The sequence below is a fragment of the Varanus komodoensis genome, unplaced genomic scaffold (assembly GCF_004798865.1).
Source record: "Varanus komodoensis strain SLA01 unplaced genomic scaffold, ASM479886v1 scaffold1, whole genome shotgun sequence".
In the NCBI taxonomy this organism is placed as follows: domain Eukaryota; kingdom Metazoa; phylum Chordata; class Lepidosauria; order Squamata; family Varanidae; genus Varanus; species Varanus komodoensis.
This window is the reverse complement of record NW_025335268.1, coordinates 97,927,049-97,950,144: the sequence shown is the minus strand read 5'-3', so window position 1 is coordinate 97,950,144 and position 23,096 is coordinate 97,927,049. Positions and strand designations below refer to the sequence as shown.

General features: G+C 40.1%; 2 protein-coding genes across 5 annotated transcripts in view; one reads left to right on the top strand and one right to left on the bottom strand.

The window, feature by feature from the left end:
* The window catches only part of PCGF6 (polycomb group ring finger 6), a 28,648-nt gene extending 19,928 nt beyond the window's left edge, over positions 1–8,720 (top strand). For 2 of the 4 annotated variants that reach the window (XM_044437910.1, XM_044437904.1), the window contains one exon: positions 3,050–6,521. In XM_044437910.1, coding sequence (XP_044293845.1) covers positions 3,050–3,106 — 57 coding nt within the window. In that variant the 3' untranslated portion in view covers positions 3,107–6,521. Of the gene's footprint in view, positions 1–3,049; positions 6,522–8,507 lie in introns of those variants that run through there. The other 2 variants (XM_044437917.1, XM_044437932.1) reach the window with 2 other exon arrangements.
* A 4,171-nt stretch (positions 8,721–12,891) lies between these two features.
* Positions 12,892–21,574, bottom strand: INA (internexin neuronal intermediate filament protein alpha). The gene is made up of 3 exons (XM_044450289.1): positions 20,564–21,574; positions 15,513–15,637; positions 12,892–13,204 (listed from the first exon to the last, which is right to left on the bottom strand). Exons 1-3 carry the CDS (start codon positions 21,572–21,574, stop codon positions 12,892–12,894), a joined length of 1,449 nt encoding a protein of 482 aa, XP_044306224.1.
* Positions 21,575–23,096: the final 1,522 nt, after the last annotated feature.

Sequence of the window (23,096 nt, the reverse complement as noted above, 5' to 3'; positions counted from 1 at the left end):
AATACCAAGCAATTTATTTATCCCAACAACTGATTTCACAGAAGGAAAATTGGTGATACTCAGAGAATGCTCACCAAGAAAAAAACATGTAGTTAATACTACTTCCCCAAACACATATATAGTAAAAAAAAAAAAAAAAGTTCATTTAATTTAATGTCAAATATTTCATTATAACATCCCACAGCATATTCACTGTTGATGGTTTTGCACTTACCCTGTTCCCCAATCCAAAAAAAAAAACCAGTGAGAGTTGAGAGGGTGGTTGGCTGGAAGCTGGCACTCTGCCTTTCAGACACACACAGGCATAGGCAAAACACCTCCAGTTGTTATTTCGCCACTCCTAGCCTCCAGATGAATTAGTGGCAAGAAAACGTTTTCCTCCTTCCTTCCTTTAAAGAAATCAGTTTCAGCTAGTTGATTGCATACACTGGAAGGCAGAGCACTAGCATCCTTTTCCAAATAAAGCCTCTGGGTCCATGTGGAGTTCAGAGGCATTCTGAGGAAAGAAAGGAAGGGTGTGATGCTGCTGAAAGCTAATGCTTGGCTTTCTAGGAGCCCAAGGTTTTGTATTTAAAATTGTAAAACAAGCACTAGAACTGTATGGGGCTTTGGCAGATGCATGGGGATTTCTCTAGGATGTTACATTGCTGACCATAGATCAGGATTTTCAGCCAGCTGGCAGATCTACATATATTTATATCCTAGAAAGCATTAGGAAAGCTAGCCTGTGATTTAAGTATTTGAACATTTGAATTTGAATTTAAGTATTTGAACATTGCCTTACACATGACTCCTGAACATAAATCTGCAATTGTTCAACTATGACCCAGTGTGTCTACAAGATTCTTTAAGACAGGGTAGGGCACACTCCACACCTGTCAGCTCTAATAATTTTTTATAAGAACTCTGATGTATGCTACTCAGAGCCATGTGGAGAGTAATAGCTCAGGAAGGCAGACATATTGGAAGAATTAATTAGCATGGTTCCTCTGAACATATGCTCAGCTTAGAAATTTGCAATTAATACCTGAAGCAAACATACAAGTCATTTCATGCAAAAATCTACTCCAAGTTTTTGCCACCACTTGTCTTCTTTAACAACTTTATTTAGGGAGGAAATATTTTCAATTTTGATAGTGTTAGAAAAATGGCACTAAGAAACCTTTGTCCTGCAAATCAGTTGCAAATTGTCTAGAAATCTACCAATAGATTTAGCTTCTGTCTATCACCACCTTAGAATTGCTTGTTTTTCTCCCACACTCAAGCTGCAGTCATTCACGCTTGCAATGCTGGCTCCTATTAGACACAGTGGGGTTTACTTTGAGCAGATATCGTAGGATTGTGTGGAGAGTATCTCCCTTTTTCAGAGTATTATCACATCTCACACTTGGGAAGAGAAACATAAAATTGAGAATGTAACTTTAGAAAAAGATACAAAATCAGATGTAGTTTTTATATAGTTTCCTGTCCTATCCAGACCTGGCAAGAATTAAATGACCTTCCTACATTCCTTTCCTCTCTGCTAGAGAGCATTGTTCTGTAAATCAGGAATGAGCAGAAGATAGATTGAGATCTACTGATAGATCTATGTGTGATTAGAAATTTTAGATTTCCATTTGTTCAGCAATGGCAGTAACAAAAGAACTCTTCTCCTACCCTACATTATACTGCTAAATTGAAAAAAGCTACTGGCAAGGTAACCATGAGTGGATTTTTGGGGGGAAGAATTGTGAGCTCCTGCTAATCCAAATTCATTCATGGTACTCGTAAGTGTATGTGTTATGCACCTTGCTGTGGGTGGTGGAGCTTGAGGTTCCACTTCTCCAGAATGGTAAATCCTCCTGTGTTACAAATAGACTGATAAAATATCAGGCAAATTTACTTTAAACTATTTTTGAATAGGTGCCAATGGATGTCATTCTGCTTTCAGTTGGAACCTGGATAGACAAGTGTTTACTTGTTGCCTTTATGCAGAATGGCAGGCATGTCCTATACCTGCTCAGTTTGGGACTGAGCAGAAAAACACAAAAACAGAAAATATAGGAATGGTGTAAAAATGGTTGTCACATCCAGAGTATCCACTGCCACAATCCCTAATAATAAATAATTAGAGATTGTGGCAGTGACAATACTTATATGCTCGAAGAGAACCAGTGAACTTGCAAACCAGCACAAGCTCCTTTATTAGGCACACAACTTGGAAGTTGATGCCACAGTATCCCAACTGATCAGCTGCGGTTCATAGCCAGCAACAAGGTTGCTACTGGCAGTTCAAACAGGCTCCTTGTACATTTCAGAGGCACACTTTTGGAGTACAGCCCAAAAAGGAAAGGAGTTCCACAGCATGGAACTCACATAGCATTCTAGGCAGAAAGCCTGTGGGTGCTTAGAGAAACTTCCTCAGGGGAAGGTTTCAAGGAATACAAATTGTGGTTTATTCTTTTTATGGTTTATAAATAAATGTATTAAATATTTATCAAAGAATTAAAATAATCTTTTAACATGCAGCCGAGAAGATGGTTTAAATCTCCTTTCCTGCACTCCTTTCCTGACCAAGATACATATTAGTAAAATGCTTGTGGCAATTAGTGCCTCCCCTGATGTGAGAGGCTGTGCTCCCCATTGCTGAGGAGAAGAATATTGCAGCAATACAATACAAAAATGCAGCAGTACAACTGGATTGTAAAGACACAACTAAATAGCTGAAATCATATGATATACTGGGTTTTTTAGGTATTTTAGCACCACCACTTACTGTAACTGCGTCCAAGAAGAAATTACAAGTAGGCTTCCTTGTTGTTGCTTGCTTTTCTCCTCTCCTGCTGAAAGACCAATCTGGGAGAGGCTGTGTTTTATGCTTCATAGCCAATGACAACTTTTAATTGGAAGGCTGTCTTGGGGAAGCTGAAAGTTGTTATTGAACAAATCTAGAGATTGCCAGTTTGGGAAAGACTGGTATAAGGAGACATAGCTTTGCCAATCATTAACGTCATTTCTATTTGCTGATTTCACTGAATTGTTTACAAGTGTTTATTTTTCTTCTTTCTAGGATGGTTTGCTTGTGCTTCATTATGGTCTCATTCTCAGCAGAGATTCCACTCTTTGAAGGATTTGTTAAATATCATCAGTTGAAAATTTCTTAAAGCACAATTCATCTCAGTCCTGGAGTATCCCAGAGAAAGCCATCTCATCTGAAGGAATTAAACAAGTGCACTATGGTGTGTGCTGTATAGTAAGTTAGGACCTGACTTAAACCAGTGAGAAAAATACTGTGTCAGTAAGTGCAGTTATAAATACTGTAGTGCTCTTATGCCATCAGCACCTAACTAGCTCAGGGAAGAGCAAAATGACAGGATTCATTTGAAATGCTCTCTTTTGTCTTTCAGTATTTAGAACTTACTTCTAGGACCTGAGCATGTGAAAGGTATCTACCTTTAAGATGCTAGATATACAGATACAGGGGTGTTCTCAGGGATGATCTCCAGTATGCAATGTCTTACAAGAAAAGACATGTATTCGTCTTAGAGGCATTTGATTGTATACTAGTTGACTTGGTTTCAATAGTAGTGGAAAGCTTTCAGGTGTGTCTCTAGACAAAATAGAAATCAGCCACCTTTAAAAAAAATTACAAGCATTATATTGCATGTGTTATTTGAGGAATAGTATTAAAATCTGTAATGTTCTATCCAGTTAGTGAATGGAAAAGGAATTGGATGCATGTTAACTGTAAAACAAATTATTATTTTCACCCAGTGTGAATGTGACAGTAGATTGTACAATCACTGTATGGGTGCCACAAAGGTCCTTTTGGAAAACATTAAGCACCTGATTGTTTTCCAGCAAATGTCAGTGGCCATATTTCATTCCAACCAATGGAGGAAGGATCATTCATCAGTACCCTAATACTTCACTCCATTTGCACTTCCCTTCACAGCCTCCTTCATGATTAACCCTTTTCACAAATATTTCACTATACTCTATTTATCTGTCTAGCTGCCACTTGGGAACCTTGTTTGAGCCTGTATCCCCTTTCAAACATGTTTGCTTCAAACAGTGTCCTGTGTTTCCACAGCAACAACACATGTGAATAGTAGTATGTGAGCAATAAAATAGTAACACTAGGATTTCATTTTTAATATTTCCTATAACACAACCATACCTATGGGTGTTATTTCAAGGATGTCATAGTACCTCGCTATAAATTATTTAATCCATTATCATAGACAGCACTTTGAGGCTGTTGCAATCAAAGTGATAGAAGACACATTACTAACAACAGTTTCTCTGTCTATACTGAAGGTTTTGTTAATCTTAGTTCATTGTAATCTTATACTTCAACATTCTGTCTATGCCCCATGGGCACAGAGACTAGAGATGTCTAAAATGTTAGCTTTGGAAAATGTTTCTGATAGCTTCTGAAATGCTCACTTTTAAACCAAATGTTTTGTTTTTTATTTTCTAATTGTGAAAATAATGCCTTCATAAAATCAAGTTAGGTATAATCATTTTGGGGTATTTGGATATTTCTAAATATTTAACTGTTTTATATTTAAAACTTCCAATTTATTTTCAAAATTTCTATAAAAGTTTTAACCAAAAGGAACAAAATGATTTTGTAAATATTTTTATGCACTATGTTTAAACATTGTAAGTGCTACAGTCTTTCAAAAAAAAGGAAGTCTTTCTGAATGAAAAAAAAAAGTCATACTAATTCTGTTACAACAAATGTACATTGACAATAAGACAAGGAAAATGAGGATCTTATTGTTAATGTGGTATGACTGAAGGCTTGCAAGGAAATTATGGATAGGTTAAATGAAGTATTTGCACTGGACCTCAGTACAGAAGATGGTTAATTACTGGTTCCATATTGCATACATCTGTGCATTCTTGAAGAACTCTTTTCTAACAAAACTAGGAAACTTGTTACAAAATTCAGTATCTTTACCAGAGGCTGATTGAAAGATAACTAACGAAATATTGATTTGTAAAAAGGGCTCATGGGTGAATGTTTGTCCAAGAAAAATTGTTAGAAATCACTATTAAGGCTGCAATTATTGATTGAACAGAGAAGAACAAGCTTTGCTAAGGAAACAGCAGCATGGCTTCTGTAACAAGCAATTTTGCCTTACCAAATTCTGGGAGACAAACATGTTGATGGAAGTATAATGTTGGACTTCTAAAAAAAAGTTTCGACAATGCCCTTCACAATATTCTGCTAAACAGAGTTAGTGCTCTTTTTTTAAAATGTTGAGATGCCTAATGACTGGTAACTGGTTAAATAAAAGGAAATGGAGAATAGAAATAGATTGACAGTTTTCAAAATGAGGTGAAATAAGCAGTATGATCCCCTGAAGACCTATATTCATGCTGCTACTATTCACCTTATTCATAACTGTTCTGATGACATTAGTGGGAAATGCCATGGTTCAGTTTTTGATTAAAACCAATTGATTTATGATAGGAAAAACAAAAGCTGATGGTATGAGCTCCCAAAGGATATTTAAGATACCACAAAATTAGATGTATTTGTTTAAAATATTGCTATCCCACCTTTTACAGCAAGTGCCCAAAAGGTAGCTTACAATAAACCTGAGTTTATTCTTTGTTTTCTCTGTGCATCGCACATATGGGCAACTAGAGAGCATATGTTTGAGTTGGAGGTGGGAAGGTGTTCTCAGCAACAAACTTTGAGAAGATCGCTCTACCAAAACAGCTATCCTGTCTGGCACAGACATCAAGTCAGTAGTGCTTGACACACGTCAATGGTGTGGACCATGTCACCACCTTGCACAGGTCTTTGCCTGGGTCACCCAGGTAGCTGTAGTCCTGCCATCTTGATAGGCTAGCATGATTATCTCGACCAACCAGATTGTGAACCTTTGAGAGATGACCAGTCCCAACTTTGATCCTCCCATTTTAGCAGATGAAAACTTTTTGGGTTTGACATAAGAACTTGATAGGAGCAATAGAAAGCAAGTGCCCTGCATCCATCCAGAGCATGTAGTGTGGATTCCCTTGGGTTGGACAGGGCAGCAAAAATGCAAGCAAGACAGTGTCCTAATTCAGATGAAACAATGAGACAATCTTTGAAAGAAATATGAAGTCTAGGCACCATGTGGCTTTGCCACTATGGAAAACTAGAGGTCCACTTGAAGAGGACACAGTTTGCTGACCCTGTGGGCTTATGTGACAGCTACTAGGAACATTACTTTTCAGAAGGGTAGCCTGAGCTCTGTGATGGCCAAGGATTTGAAAGGCCAATTGGTAAGGGTCTGGTGGACTATGGAGAGGCTCCATCTTGATATGAAGGATCAAGTTGGTAGAACAATGTTCTGGAGGCCTTTCAACAACAAACGGGACAATGGGTATAAGAAGACTGAGAAGACCAGGACTGGAGGGTGGAATTAAGAGAGTGGCACTTTATAAGCTTTGGTAAACAAAGATTTTAGGCCCCTCCAGAATAGTTTGTTTTTTATTACTTCATTTTTGTGCCATAATAAAAATATTTTGCATTTTCACATTTTTGAGTATTTTGCACACATCAAACCGTAACAATGCCAATTAATTCCATTTCAATTCCAAGTTGTAACAAAATGTGGAAAGATGGAGGAAAGGTTCTGTAGAGCACTATACTGAGAATACAGTGGGTGATAAATGTTTAAACAATTAAATAAATTCTACACCCACAGTACAGAAGAGGAAAACTCCTTTGTCATTTCTTTTTCTTGCTCTTTTAATCTTTGTTGAAGGGGAAAATATTCAGACCTCATTCCAAACAATTCCTTGCTAATTTGTTGCATTCTAGGCAGGATACTAAAAAGCAGAGACATCACTGTGCCAACAAAAGTTTGTATAGTCGAAGCTATGGTTTTCCCAGTTGCAGTGTATGGCTGTGAGAGTTGGACCATAAGGAAAACTGAGCGCCAAAGAATTGACACCTTTGAATTGTGGTGCTGGAGAAGATGGGGTCACTGGGGTGGTGGGTGTGGGCTTGAGTGGGCTCCGGAGGATGGTGGAGGACAGGAGAGCCTGGAGGAATGTTGTCCATGGGGTCATGAAGGGTCAGACATGACTTTGCGACTAAACAAACAAAAAATTGTTGCATGGAATTAAGCACTTAGAAATTCCTCCAATACATTCTGCGTCTTTGGTCAAGAGCAAGGTACTTAGTTGATACTGCCAATACTCCATCTCAGTATCAATATTTCTTTATCCTATTAGATAATCTCATTTGGATACCTTTCTATTCAGCTTGGTCTGCTGCCACTCTACCAACAAACATAATACATTGATACTACTGATACTGACTTGAGAAATAGCATGAGCAATAATAGGATGGAAGCTCCATCTTCACTGGAGCTTGTCAAGGGGAGGTATTTTCATTCACCAATATTTTGAGAGTAATACTGAGTTCTTTTTTTCCATGATGAAAATACTGGCCTCTTTGCTCCTCTTCAGTACTCAGCTGATGTTGCCAGGATTTCTTTCTTTTTTTAAAAAAAAATAAGGAACCCAAAGAGATTCTGCTGAGATATAAATCTTTAAACAACTGCAGAATTACTTGGTTCTCCTTTGACACTCCCTGGCATTTTTTTTTCCTGCTATTCAGCTTGACTTACAGTTTTGTGGTTGGGGATAATGCAAAAACTGGAGAAAAATAATAAAAAAAAAACATTTTTATACATGGTTAAAGACAAAAAGCCCCAGGGTCTGCTTCAAATCAAAATCTCTGCAAATTAAAGAGATTTTAATTAATTTAAAATAAGATGTTGCAGATTTATTAGATACTCATCATTATTTTCTCATCTGATTCTGGAAAGATCAATTTCCTAGAAATAGCAATGGCCATTGTCATCTAAATTATCTTTAGCTACAGTAAGCACCACGTAGCTAAGGCTTCATAAAGCTCAGTCTTGCCAGTAGTATTCTTGGAAACTAGATAATGATTCATTATCAACACTGCAGTTTCTAGTGCTTTCTGTTGTTTGCATATTTATGATACTATTGACTCTGGTGTTAGAATACCATACAATTATGAATTCATTATGACTGATGCAAACATTCTAAATAAACAGGTGGTACTCAGATATGCTACTCTTGTTTGAAATTTGACATTTTACTGGTGATGCTCATGTACAGTGGAAAAATCAAATCCCCCCCCCCTTCAAGTCTGAATTCTTACACATGATGTGCTCAAGCATGAAAAACTGCAGAGTTCTTAGGCTAGCAGACTGTCTTGCAGTGCAGTGCTGCAGAGGTTTATGCAGAAATGTGTTCAGGATTGCAGCCTTGGTTACCTAATCTAGGACACATTTTAACATAATGGAAATTATTTTATGAGTAACATTGTTTAAAATAATGCCACCAGACCATGCTCTGTAGTATTTGCCTGTTGTTTATTTTATAAATTTGTCTTATGTGCATTAATTATTGAAATAAAAATTAAAAATCAATGTGCCATTTGAATGCTAAACATTAGCTCAAGTTCTTTCTATTATTTCTAGAATAACAGGAGCTACAGTCAACAAATAGGAAGGCTTTAAGGGAAATGCAGCTGACTGTACCAGTAATGTGTCCTTCCTCCCCAGAGTGTTGCTCTCAAAAGAAACATTCCACATAGATCTGTAACTGTAACTACAAAGTAAAAGAGTTGCCAAGTAAATAAATATGTTCTGTAATGGAAAGGGAGTAATTTCGCTTGCTGGAGATGACATCCATTGCTTGGAGCAACCTGGTATTAGTACCTTATTCCCAGGATGTCTCAGCTGTAACTTCTGTTTCTACTCAAGATGGAGCAGAATGACTTTCCAATATCTGCTAACTGGGGAAGTGCTGCCATTTGTAAAATGCATGCTTTTAAGAGTTTCATTTTTCAGTATCTAATGTAATCGGCACCAGACTTACACTAGCTTTCATTTGCAGCTTCCTATATGATTTCCAGGAAAATTAAGTGCTTTATATACTACTTGAAATCAACATAAATGGTAGAATAATTTGCTTCAGTGAAATGGCCCATAGCTTAGCTTGCTTAATTTCACATTAATTACTGAGTCATGCTGTGAATAACTAGAGTTCTAGGAGAATGACTGTGATCATCAAAGTTTTACCCTAGCCCTTGCAGTATTTTCTGTATTATGCAAAAATACAGCACACTACAGGTCAATACAGCCCTTGTTAAGGGCTTCAGTTAAAGCAAGGATGGGTAATTTTATCCCTATCAGCTTTGCTAACTAGGACTGTTGGGAGCTGCAGTCCAGCAACATCTGGAAGACTGCAGGTTTTTCACTCCTGAATTAATGGCTTGAATGACCTTGCTTAAGGTTGTCTGTGGCTTTTCATTGTTCCAAAACAAGAGTGTCCTCTTCTGCAAAGCATTGCTAACACAAAACGAAGCTATGGCACTGGGCTGCCAGTAACCAACCACTATTTTAACTAGATTCTTGTACATGGTATTGTTCAACACAATGCTATATGTATTATGAACACTGAAACTGAAATTAAATTGGATTATTTTGAATTAAATTGGTAAATGTAAGAAAATGTTCACATTAGTAATACATTTCAAGGCTAATTCCTTTTGGCTTACTGAATTTTTATCTTCATTTCCATCATGGACCAGTAAATGAGGGCATGTACTATGGCAGCTTGGTAGACATTCTAAACAATTCTCACACCAGTGTTTTAACCATTGCCAATTTCAAACCTAGCCTTTGGCCAGTGACCAAATAAGGTAACTTATGGAAACACAGTACTACCTGGCTAAGCAAGTGTCTCTCAAATGTAGTCCCCAGCTATATGAGTAGTCTTCCAATAACACACTCCTCCACAACTAGGGCCTGTGTATGAATGATGCAACTATGTCATTGCATGTCTTTCCCACAATTGATACCATTTCTCTCAAGCACAGATAGGGGAGGGCTGATTCTGTGGGATTCATACAGTCAACCTTGCTCATGTAGCCATGTCTGACTTGCTCTGTTTCTGTTTCTATCTTACTTTAAAAGTGATTTCCCCTTTACTCTTAACTTTTTAGCATACATGTCTTATTTCTTTCAAAATTTTGTGATAATTACTAATGTATTTCATTTGGTCCTGTCATGGTGGCAATGCCTCATTGGTTTGGTGAAGTTCTGTGAAGGGATATAAAGATTTTTAAGGTTTTCCTTTCCCACTGAACTCAGAGATTTGGAAACTAATGCTGTTGTTTAAACAAGTATTATCAGTAATCAAGTTATGCCAACTCAGAAATTAGGCTTGCTTACAACTTTCTGTTCATGCACCACACATTTACTTTCAGGCCCACATCCCAGTGTTTGTACAAACAGGAGTAGCTTAACTCATAGGAGGATTCCTTTAGCTCAAATAGTTCAGAATGCAATACAAAACCATGTCATCATGGCACATCTTTGCTGTTTCTGGGCACTCTTTCCTGCCTTTGGGTCTGATGGACCAAAGAAAAGTTTAGGTAAGTGAAGTGTAAGTTGTAAGTGACCACAATGTCTGACTATTACTACCTTAGAGAGAAGTAAGGATCCGGATGAAGATTCAACTTTTATTTTTCCATATGTAACCTATATATGCACAATTTATTAATGGTAAACCTATTAAAGAATTTAACTATGTGAATTCTTCCATCTTGCTCATAGACCTTGTAAACATTTTTCTTTGCAACTTTCATTCTTTATCACTGCTTATTTAAATATTTCAAGAGTGATTAATTTACAAAATTTAGTCGATTATCACAAAAGACAAAACTAGTTGCATAAAGTCATATAGTCTTTTATTTATTTGTGCCTTACAGAAGAGCAGGAGAGAATGTGAACAAACAGTTTCTCTTAGAACATGATCTCAAGCCTTGTGGCAGAATGCATCAATGCAAATACATCACAAAACAGTCTTCAACTTCTGCAGAAAGCAATCTTGCTGGCAATTTTAAGGCATTGAAAGAAAATCTACAACAATAAATTCTATATAAAACTTGGCACATATTCAAATGGTAGACTGGAGCAATGCACTGAAATTTAGCAGACCCACGTGAAAGATGGAATTCTACCCTAACCGAACCCCTCCTCTCTGGAGGAAATTAGTAGGTGTGAATTTTTCCTCCTATGACTACTCTTTTTGAGTTGTTTGCTGCAAAACTGTGAGTTAACTTAATTTCACCAATGTGTTGGAAACGACAGAATTCCATTATCAGTCTACAGCACCAGTTTTTTTATTTAGCAGACAAAAGTGTATGTGCACACGTGCACAAACGCACAAGTGCATCAGTTCTAAGGTACATCATTTCCCGATCTGGCCAGTAGAACCAAACAAATATGCTCCTCATAACCTATCAATGAAAAGCCAAAATAGTCACTATAATTCACTGGTAAGGTCACCATCTGGCAGTGAATATATTTAAGAAAATACATTAAGGAAAAATCTTTAACAGGTATGTTATTAACAAACCTTATTTCAATATATCACATAGAAACCCTATTGCTTTCCATAATAGAGAATACATAGCTGGCATAAATCTACACTCCTTTTCTAATGGCGGCTCAAAAGCCAGAATCTCCATGATTTTACACTGTAGATTGTACCTACTGGAAACAACATATAGCTTTTGAAACAACATTAGGACTCTTGTGCTTTGACACAAAGGGGTTTTTTAGCCTTATTTTACTATAAACCTAAGGCTAAAATCTGGAAACTAGTAACAACAAACATTTATTTTAATTATCCTTTGATAGCTGGCAGGCACTATTGATTCTAAGCAATAACTAATTTTGTAAACTGGTGATTCTAATATGGCATAAGGTAAAATGGACAGAACAGTGGCTCACTAGGTAAATCACATTAATGGCTGAACATGCAACTATCTAACAGCAAAGACAGGGCCCAAAGAGTCCTAATTATTTGACCATGTAGATTTTTTTTAAAAGGGGAAGAATACACCACACTGAGTCCATTTTAAAATATTGTGAGTAACATCAAGATAATCAAAGATGTAGTTAGTAAGTGCTTCTTCACAATGTGCTAGTCATCACAGAACACAGAAAGTCCTTCGTGTGTTGGTGCACCAAGTTCATTCACATATACATATTGTGAGGTACAATCCTCAACTTCCTAAATGAGCTTACACCTCCTAGGTTAGTAGCTTTTACCTGGCACTTCCAGATGCATTGTGCTCCCTTGCAAAGAGTACAGCCCACAGCAAAGCAGACAAAAGATCCCTTGTCTTCTCTATCCCTGTGGTCCAAAAGGACTGAAAACAAAGTAGAGCATCCTTCCTTCTTGAATATATTGGACTACACATCCCATCACCCCTAGCCAGTGTGCCTATTAGCTAGGGTTGACTAGAGCCGGACTTGACACATCAAGAGCACACCAGTTTGGGAAAAGCTAGAATAAAGCATTCAATTATCTGTGAATTTCTTGCCTTCAAAACACAGCGAAGATTAATCTGCACTTTACTGATAAGGTGCAATTATTTGGTACTGTGCATCTTACAGTGTTTACATTGGAGTTGAGACTGGATGGCATGGCATAAGTCATATGAAAGAGCTCTACTACATTTAAGAGTGGTTAAATAAATGTTGGTTTTACCCTTTGATCCTAGCTGTAACTTTAGAACTTTTCTGTTTAATTTAAGAAACACTGAGATTTTTCTATGCACTTGACCAATTAGTTCTACAGAGTTTTCCAAGTTAAGCTTTGAGACCCTCTGCTTCTTTCCTCCTGACAACTTTGAATGTGGTGCTCCTGTTGAACTAGTCTAGTGAGGTAAACCATTACAATGTTATGTGTACATGAGCCAGTAAGCACCTTAATTCAGGTATAGGCAATTTATAGTCTAAGCTATATTGTTCCCCCTTAAAGGCTAATTGTGCTTATGGTTAAAGGTTACATTTTTTGGTTTGCAATGCTCCCTTCTTCCAGGTTTGTTCGTTCCGTTTTCTTAGTGGATGTTATGGTCTCTTCAATCATTTCAGCAAAAGCTTCCCCTACCTGGCTTGATGAGATTTTTGAAGCCAACTTGGCCTCTTCTTTCTCCTCTTTTTTAAAAGAGAGAGTGGGAGATAATTTGGAGCTGCTGACTACAGATGAACTAAAGAGCCTGGGTTGGAAGGAGTAAATGGGGTTGGAAGGGAGATTTAGAGATGAGATGCTGATGCCAGAAGTACTAAAGCGTGTCTCTTCACCCTCCAACAGCTTCCTGTAAATATCCCAAAAGAAAAGATTGTTAGTACAACAACCAATAATATTCAGCTCAGTATTAAGCACATTTCTAGAGTGGCAGGACCACCAGTGACTAGTTTCCATGAAAATTAGGATTAAATGTACTATGAACTAGTTCATACATAATGCTAACCCATCAGTAACCAAAATTTGTTCCCTTGTCTGGCAGATGATTTGAAAGAAAAAAATGTTTATTTTTTTCAATCCCTGGTTTCTTTTTTTCACCTCTCCTTCACTGGTTCCTTCCCTCCCCTTATTTGAAAAACCTTTGCAATGCTGTAGTAGCAGCATGTACAGCAGCTGTGCAGGAGGATACCATCATTGCTTGGTCTGGGCTCATGTGTAACAACAACCCATACTTTAAATGATCCAAAGCTCACAACCCAACAACAAACTATCGGAATCTGAAATAGTGAAATCTCCATGCTGTTTTTCGCTACAAGCAATGAAAATGAGACTAGGTTTGCACATAAGGTAACTCATCATTTATTTAACTGGTAGGTTGTTAATTTTCAGTTTTCATGATATCTGAAAGAAGACTTGCTAACAAATTGAATTGTTAACCACAAACAATTGAAAAAGAGAACCCCTGGTTCTTGTATACATCATCTGACTAGATTTAGAAGTGAGAACGTTGTGAGGCACCACTGATACCCTTGGGGATGGGGTGGGGGGAACATTAGGAATCATGCTTGTTTGAAAAACTTGCTTCTCCCTGGTCCAAGACCTCTAGGTTATAGATTAGGATAGTCCAGCTTTATCAAAAGCTGTATCATCAAAAGTTCTTGACTATCCAAATTTGCCTTAAGCATTAGCTCAAGTACTGCAAGAGCAAAGTGACTTGATGTAAACATATTTCTGATTATTCAAGCATCTTGTTATCAGATTCCAATTGAATTCATATCCCAATTGGGTATTAAAATTGCACTATATGTGAAATAGTGATTTGCAACTGAATTCTGTGTTGTATTTTTAAGAGCCAAATCAGTTGTATTAAAGATGTGAAGGACTGAAAGAAAAATTAGCAAGAAATCTCTCCAAATACCAATTTCCCAGCCCTCCCAGAGATTTTTTTTTAAATTTTCAAGAACACACACCTGAATTATTTTTTTCTCCTCCCCGCCCCCACCCCCGAAGCCTTTCTCTCTCTAGTCTGAATAACTTAAAAGTATCTGTCTGACTCCACAAGATGATATACAGCATGTCACTATTTATGTTACATAACAGGAGCTATACAACCAGGTTTCCAAGGGCCCTAGTACACAGTAAAACAGCCCTGTGTATAGGTATACTCAAGCAAACAGGAATAATGAAGTGTAAAACTCATAGTAGTGTGGGGAGAGTTCAGTTGAAGCACCTAGACATGATTCAAATAGGTATTTTTAAATACTGTGCAATCCATACACAGACTAATTCCTCTGTTTTAAGGGCCTCTAACTCCTTTCTCTGCAGTGAGACTGAATGCCACACACATAGCATCTTTTAGAATGCTATGGTAATTAGAGCATGGTAATTATGTATATAGAAGTCTGACATAATTACCATGCTCTGGTACTAACAATCAACAACTTTGTCTACTTCCAATAGGTGTGTTTGTCTGTTGCAGCAAAAGCAATAGCAAATCTTGGAGCATCATAAAGGCAGACAAATTTATTATGGCATATGCCATGGACTCTTTTAGAGTTGTTTGTCTTTTCTTAAACAATTTAGGACCAGATTACCCTGAAAGATCATCTCCTTTTGTAAAGATCTGTCAAGCTGCTACAGTTTGTGGGGCAGGCCTTACTGTATGTGCCACACCCTGTGAAGTACTTTATCTGGCAACAAGATGGCAGCAGGCCTACACTGTGGCGGTATCCTTCCACTGGAATGAACTCCCCTCTGCAATACGTCAGGCACCGATGAGAGTGCGCTTTTGACAATTACTAAAAATGTACTTGTTTACCAAGGCTTTTCCTAACCGTCAGCTTATCCAAATATTGTTATGCTTTTAATGATGTGCTGTGATGAACTGCTTTGGGATTTTTAAAATGAGAAGCAGTATATAAATGTTCTAAAACGAATAGATATTTGATTCATAATGTCTGAGAAGCTGGAAAACACTTGTTCTCACTTCACTTTACCTACGCATTTGGTGTATGCAAAAACAAGACAAAGAATCATAGTGGGCAGAGTTAGGCTGACTTTCCTTAAGCCTCAGCATACAGCTCCATCACAATGCTAATTTGGGTTCACAATGTTTGAATAACCAATGAGAAAGAGCAGGGCTCTGATAGTCACGTTACCTGTATGCTGCTATCTCTATATCCAGGGCCATTTTGACATTGAGTAAATCTTGGTATTCTCTCAGGTGTCGAGCCATTTCACTCTTTGTTTCTCTCAGGTCACTTTCTAACTGACTGACAGTCTCCTGCAGTTCGGAGAAATGAGGATAAAAGGTAACAAGCATTTAAAGCCAGTGACACTGTTGAGCATTTTCTTATCACAAATTGCGAGACCTTGTTAATTCAGTGCAGCAGACACAATGCAATCTGGAGGCAAAATGAAATTTCAGTTAAGATGTGTGTGACTGCAAAAAATCTTCCAATGTATTGGATGGAAGTGCTTCTCTTTCATTTTCTACACAACTCTTCCAGGGTCAAAGAAATTCAGTGAATTAAGAATCAAAAGTTCAGAAGTCTAGATAAACAGATCTTTTAGGAAGCATAGGTGCATCTTCAATGATAAAAGCTTTTTACATACATAGCAGACTGGGTTATGGAAACATTGCTTTAAGTTATACAGCACTGTTGGGATGTGATCCACATACCAATTATGTCCAGCCCCTTATGTCAATAGTCTTGCAGGACCATTCTATGCATATTTATTTGGAAATAAGACCTATTTACTGGAACAAATATTCCTAAGTAAGTGCAGGTTTGCAACTTTTAGCACTTTATAGAGCAAACTGTATAATAATCAACTACTGTATACTTATGTCTCTACTCCAGACAACATTCTACCCTGCCATTAAACTTTTATAGGCAGGAAATAGGGGCACTTAAAATAACTAGGGAAATCATGGTTAAACTGGCTGTTAAAATAGATGTTCCTGATTCAACACAATTCCCTGTGATGGCTTTATTATCAGAAGAAGAAGGTTGAATGCAGATGGATTATGACTGCCTATCCCAAGGCTGACAAGTGCTATTGTAATGAAATTCTTTTAGATTCAAAAATGTGGAAGAGGACTATGAAGCGTGGAGAGTTGTTTATTTCCAAGGCAATATATTGATATAGCCCATATAGGACTTTGGCCTTTATACAATACTTTCTTCATCTTTTGAACGGCCTCTCTAGTAAACGCTCTAGATTTCCCAATGTAAATTAATATGCTAATATAAGTATCAAATGCAGCATTTTCAATATATAATCCTTGGATTTATATATTTAAATGCTGCCATTTTATAACTAAAGCACTGAATAATTTGCTCAAATTGAATAATACAGGATACTCAGTGTGATATCATTTCAATTACTGGGTATGCTTAGACATACTTTTCACAGAACATTAAAACTACAGTATTTCAATTAACACTTCCACGATCTGTTAGCAGTACTTGCAATGGATCACTAAGGGTAAAATCTAATGCAGCTGCCTGCAATCCTCCATTCTATGGACAATCTATGCATGGTGGCCTAAATGCAGAAGCAAGCGTTGCCTCCATGTTCCTCCTGCCATGCAAAACACCTAGATCACTGATCTCAGTAATCTTAAATGTGGCACCTTGGAACATTAGCAAAGGAAGCAGTGGCTGAGGCAATGCCAGAATATTTTTGATGTCAATGGACCCTTCTTCCTCCTCTCCCACTCAAGTCCATCTCCAAGGTCCCTCTTGTGACCAGTGTCATAAATGGAGCAGTTCTTTCCATGTTGGCTGCATGGGTGGAGGAAGAGCACTCCGTAGTCAGAATCCCTGCTCTGACCCAGGAACTAGTTTCTAAGATTGGAGCCAGTACTGAGAATTATCCTATGGCTGTTCAGTCTAGTTACCATAGGATTGCACTGACATGACAATAGAGCATGTCCACAATATTAGTAAAAAAAGACTATTTGTATAATAAATATAATGAAGTAAACTAAAGCAGGTGTTTCTAATGTCCAGAAGGAAACAGTATACTTTAGGGATTATTAAACATTCAAATGATCCAGAAAAATCTGCATGCTCTTTCTCTCACCACTCCATGCTGTTAAAATTGGATTTGGAAACCTTCACAGTCTTCTATGGTTTTCTTCATTAACTGCCCTACCAGCTGAGTGCTGAACATAAAAACAAATTCTAACACTATTACTGCATTATACACTGAAATAGTTTATTAAAGTTTCTGTGCTTCAAGGAAAGCCAGAGAGATTTCCAATGTGGAAGCCTACTGCATGGGTAAATGCAGTCCTAACCCTTGTCTCAGTCACTCTTATTTGAAAAATTGAGTGGAATTTCTTTCAGGGAGGCACTGATGTACCAAAATATAGGCCCAATCCCTCTTCAACATGAAGCTATTTAAGTATTACCATCTTCCTCAGAGGCACTTTCCTACCAGCACTGGAAGTGAGGTGGATGATCCCAAGCAAAGCCTTTTCAGTTATGGCACCCCGACTTTAGAATGTGCTCTCCAAAAAGGTCTAAGCAGCATCCACTTCTGCTCACTTTTCAGTGCTCAGGCATTTTATCTTTTGGTTTTATGCTATTTTTATGGCTGACTTTCTCTGCTTTTATTGGTTTTATGTACTCTTGGAGCCTGGCTGAAGAGTGAGGTTAAAACAACCAAATCTGATGTCAGTCAGTGGCTTCCAATATAGTGGTAGCGATACCCATGCATTAATTTGAAAAGCCTATTGCTGAAGTCCAAGGATGTCATCTTTGATCAGAACAAGGAATGATAGCTACTTCCCTATGGAAACTGCCTATTGAAAGGAGGAAATATAGACCAGCTAGCAATAGAATGGTTGTGGTGCATATTATTCAGTACCATGGAGAAGGATATGATAATTTTAGTCCATTTTTAGCTGTAATTCAGACTGTGTCTCAATGTTCTTTTCTTAATACTGCAGGAAGCAGGGGGCGAAGTTACAAGAAGAATAACACCTTCCATATAAGATCAGTGGTATTTTGAGGATGACATCACCCAGTGCTTGTGATCACACCCAGGATGACATTCAAACCCAGTGTTTCTGATCACACTAAGCAGATACACCATCAGAATACTAATCTCGGGATAATTATTCCTACCATTGCAGGAAAATGAAATTATACCAAGAGAGAAGGAAAAGGCAGTGCTACAGATGTGCCTTCAGATGCATAACAGTAACAGAATCTGCACAGGAGAGAGGGCAGCATACACTCAATTGCTAAACAGATAAGGAACATATGGGCTGGAAATAGAACCTCTGGCTCAGCTGGAAACAGGAAAATAATTGGCAATACACATCTGAAGAGTGACCTTAACTTTTCAATATGAGTCTTGCATTACCTTATTTTGAATCACCACTGCATGTTAAAAGATATAGTTTTCTGGGATTATTTCCATAAGCAACCTATAAGACTTGTTTAACTTGAGTAGATGGTGAAAGTGGATTTTATTGTAATGGTTTAATATCTGATTTATTATTTGTTTCCTCATGCTCTTCTTGTGACTCTTCCCTTTTCTAATGGTCTTGGGGCAGGATTTGTGCTAACAGCAATCATCAGTTATTCTATTAATAATGTATTATAGGTCAGGTGAATGTAATTTCAGCCTAAGATACTGATATGGGAAAAATACACGAATTAGTGAAACCTTCGTCTTCTTTCTCCATTACCAAATAATAGTTTGTAACACTTCCTGATAATAGAAAGTTAGCATTTCAGATAGTTCATAGAAAAGTAATCATTGTTCCAAAGTTTTTTTCTGGCTCATGGAATAAAGGGGTATATAAATGTATTTCATTGGAATGATGCAAAATGATCTAAAAGGGCAATCCTGCAAAGTGCACTAGGCCCAAGGAATGGACCACAAGGTAGAGGTCCAAATAACTCAGGAATGTATTTGGCAGGGAATATTAGTATGGGTGCAACAGGGAAGCACCTATGCCACCATGATGTATGGAGCAGGACTCTGTCAATCCAAGGGAAAGACACGTAGATTCAACTGGAGGATGCAGTCAAGATTTTTATAACAAAAAAACAAAAACAAAAAACTAGACACAGGGAAAAAACACTTAGAGCTCAATGCTAACTCAAGTTTAGCCAGACAAAAAATGTGAGAGCCAGTGCAGTGGTTGAAAGTGTTGGACTGAGCTCCAGGAGATCTGGGTCCTAGTCTGCACTCTGCCACAAAGCACAGTGGGTAACTTTGAGTCAGTCATTGATTCTTCAGCCTAATCTACCTCACAGGGTTGTTGTGAGGATAAAACTGAGAGGAGGATTGTGTAAACCACCTTGAGTTCCTTGAAAGGGGAAAAGGGCAAACTATAAATATAACAGGCCTACAACTCTCAGCATATCCCAGCATTATGACTGGCTGAGGCATGCTGAGAACTGTAGGATTTTTTCTCTTTTTTAAAATGCAAATCCTTTTATTTGTTTTCAGGGAATGCAACAGAGGGAAAAGGGTGTATATAGCAATAACAACAACACTATGGGTTGCCCCAAGGATGCAACAAGCAGCTCCCCGATCAAGCGCATCAAACTGTAGGAACTTTTTTTCCTATCTAAACATGAGTAGGATTATGCCTCTAATGGCATAAATGGATCTCTGTTTAAAATCCCAAGGCACAGCTGTCAGAAATCCCATGGTGTGTGCTACTGAGAACATCCAAGCCACCTTGGTCCCTGCAAGAACATAAAAAGGCAAAATTTAAATGTAAGGTAATAATAACAGCGTGAGCAGAGGCATTCGCAGAAATACAAATACTCAAGACTCCACAACAGGCAGAAAACACGTCTCTATTGCCTCATCCACAAGGAATGGCAGGCCAGCTATTTTTTCTTTCCAATAGCGGCCAGCAGAGACCCTGGAAAATGAAATTCCCCAACAGACCGCTCTGTCGACGGCTCTGCACAGACAAACGTCTGTCTGTCGGCCTGTTAATCGATGGCACCCGATAAAGCACATGACACTTGGCGGCCGCCACGTTTAATCGAACCAATTCCAGCGGACCTCAATGCCAGCCACGGGGACGCATGGCGCTTCCGCCGCGGGAGCGGGATGCCCTGCCGGGAAAAGGTCGCGCGCGAGGCAGCTCTGCGGGTGCGCGCACGGGCACGGGCACGGGCACCTGCGCGGCGAGCGCCGGCAGGCGTGCCCCGCCCGCTCTCACCTGCAAGCTGAGCGCCTCGGCGTTGTGCCGCTCCTCCATCTCGTGGAGCTGCCGCTCGAGGGACTCGTTGGCCCCGCGCAGGCTCTCCACCTCGAGCGTGCGCGCCTGCAGCTGGCGGCGGTACTCGCTGATCTCCTCGCGGCTGGCGCGGATGGCCTCGGTGCTGCGCGCCGCCTGCTCGCTGAGGTTCGCGAACTTGGCGCGGTACCACTCCTCGGCCGCCTGCAGGTTCTTGGCGGCCAGCGCCTCGTACTGCGCGCGCAGCTCCTTGAGCGCCGCGGTCAGGTCGGCCTTGGCGGAGTCGGGCTCGAGGGCGACCATGGGCGGCGCCTGCAGGGAGGCGCTCAGCTCCGCCAGCTCCTCCGCGTGCACCTTGCGCAGGAAGGCCACCTCGTCGAGCAGCGCCTCCACCTTCTTCTCCAGCGCCATGCGCGCCAGGGTGGAGCCGTCCGCCTCCCGCTGCTGGGCGCGCAAGGCCTGCTCCGCGTCGGCCCGGGCGCGGGCCTCCTCTTCGCAGAGCGCCCGCAGGCGCTGCATGTCCTCGGCCATGCGCTCCCGCTCCAGCGTCGCCTGCGCCCGGGCGGCCTCGGTCTCGTCGAGCTGGGCGCGCAGCTCGCGGAGCTCGCCCTGGAACAGCTCGGCCAGGCGGTTCGGCTCTGCGTGGCGCTGCCGCAGCGCGCCCAGCTCAGCCTCCAGCAGGCGGTTGTGCTGCTCCAGCTGCCGCACCTTCTCGATGTAGCCGGCGAAGCGGTCGTTGAGGCCCTGCAGTTGCTCCTTCTCGTTGGTGCGGGTCAGGCGAAACTCGTCGTTGACCGCCGCCGCCTGGCTGAGGTCCAAGCTCTCCGCCTGCGCCAGCCGGTAGGAAACGGCATGGCTGCTGCGCGACACAGATTGTGAGCGGTAGCTGCTGCTCACCGCCGAGCCTCCCAAGCGGGCGGAGTAACGGGGCGACTCCCCGAAAATCTTCCTGTAGGAGGAAGCCAAGTAGTGAGGATCCGAGCCGAAATTCATTCTGGAAGCTGTGGAGAGGCTCCCCTTCCCGACTGGGTCTTATAAAGGGAGGCGGGTCGCTGCCTGCGCTGCAGAAAGGCGGGAGACGTGCGCTTTTGGGGCGCGGTCGAGGGGAGGAGATTGGTGTGGGCGGGGGGACATTTGGAGTCTGGGGAGGTCGGGGCGCTCTAGGCAGCCCCGTCATAAACACCTTTCCTTTGATGCCAGCCCCATTGGATTCAGTGGAACTTTTTACTAACTTTACAGCCGCAGAAGGCAAAAGCAAAAGGATTTGAGGTTGCAGGTGCGGAGACTGACGCGGGTGTCCTTAAAAGTAGGAGTCGTGAGATTTAGGGACAGCTGCTGGAAAATGCTGGATGTGGGTGGTAACTGGATACATGGCGAAAGAGGTGACGCCAAGTGGCAAGAGCTGGGTAGGTGGGGATGTTCTTCTGGCGCTCTGCACAATCATGGAGATGATTTTATTTCTTAGAAATGAAATGATGTCGACACGCTGAAGTGAGGATTTGGGTGGCGATTCAGTGCTGCTGAATGGGAGGTGGCTGGTGTGGCAAGCTAAAATTTTAGAGCTCGCTTCAGGGGAAGGATCTGTAGGAGGGTTGGAGAGATCTGGTAGTGGTGATGGCATATCTTTCTTTGCAAGGCATGTTCCCAGCCCAGCATGACTGGAGGAAATGCTGATGGAGCTGTCCATTTTGCCGCAGTGCTGATGTAAGGTTTTCCCTCCCTTCTGCTGATGAAGGCTGGGGACAGACCCAGTTAACACAGGCAGTTCTCACTCCCAGGAACAGAGTTCCATAAATATGATATGTAGAATTAGGTAGCTTGTGGTCTGCTTCCTTTTTCAGAAATCCTTAATCAGTCTTCCAGCACTCCTGTTTCTTCCTGAAACATAAGAGTAGTTCTCCCAGTTTTTAGCAGCAGCTTAGTTTTGTGTTTGCTTGTTTTTTAATCATGGAGCTCTGCCATCCCATCTGTAAATCTGGCTTGTTGTAGCAGTAATGTGCATGAACAGTAAAGCAGACTGGGTGGGGGAAAGCAAGAGTCCCTGTTTGCTGCAGCAGGCTATGAAGATAAATGGAGGAGTGACCTAGGTTTGCTAAGGGATGAATACAACGAAAGGACTAGGGTAAATTGTAGCTCACCATGGTTCTCCTACAACACTGTATCTGCATCTTGTACCATCAACCTAGCAAGCTGAAAGATAATCTTATTCATTAGAATGGTCCAACCTCATAAAGAGGTGTAAGTCTGTGGACATTTTACAATTAATTCCAAGAGGATTGCGTTATTACTTTTGGGTGGATGTGTTTACTGTAGATTGACATGCAGCCAATTTTTCTGAACACAATCCCAATTAAGGAAACTAATAAACCTCCAGATTGATGACTTTGTATGATACATTACCCCTGCCTGCCTAATATGAGTTATATGTTTTTTGAAATATTGTTTAAGTTTTAAAAAATACCCAAAATTATACTAATGGGGCATCTACCCAGGTTTTTAGATGTAGAGGCTGGCA

Bases quoted from the DNA above. Each gene is read 5' to 3' on its own strand.
- INA (XM_044450289.1), bottom strand. From the start codon at position 21,574: ATGAATTTCGGCTCGGATCCTCACTACTTGGCTTCCTCCTACAGGAAG. The intron at 15,638-20,563 runs GTGAGAGCGGGC...TCCGAACTGCAG, and splicing joins CCGAGGCGCTCAGCTTGCAG to GAGACTGTCAGTCAGTTAGA. The intron at 13,205-15,512 runs GTAACGTGACTA...GGATATTTACAG, and splicing joins ATAGAGATAGCAGCATACAG to GAAGCTGTTGGAGGGTGAAG.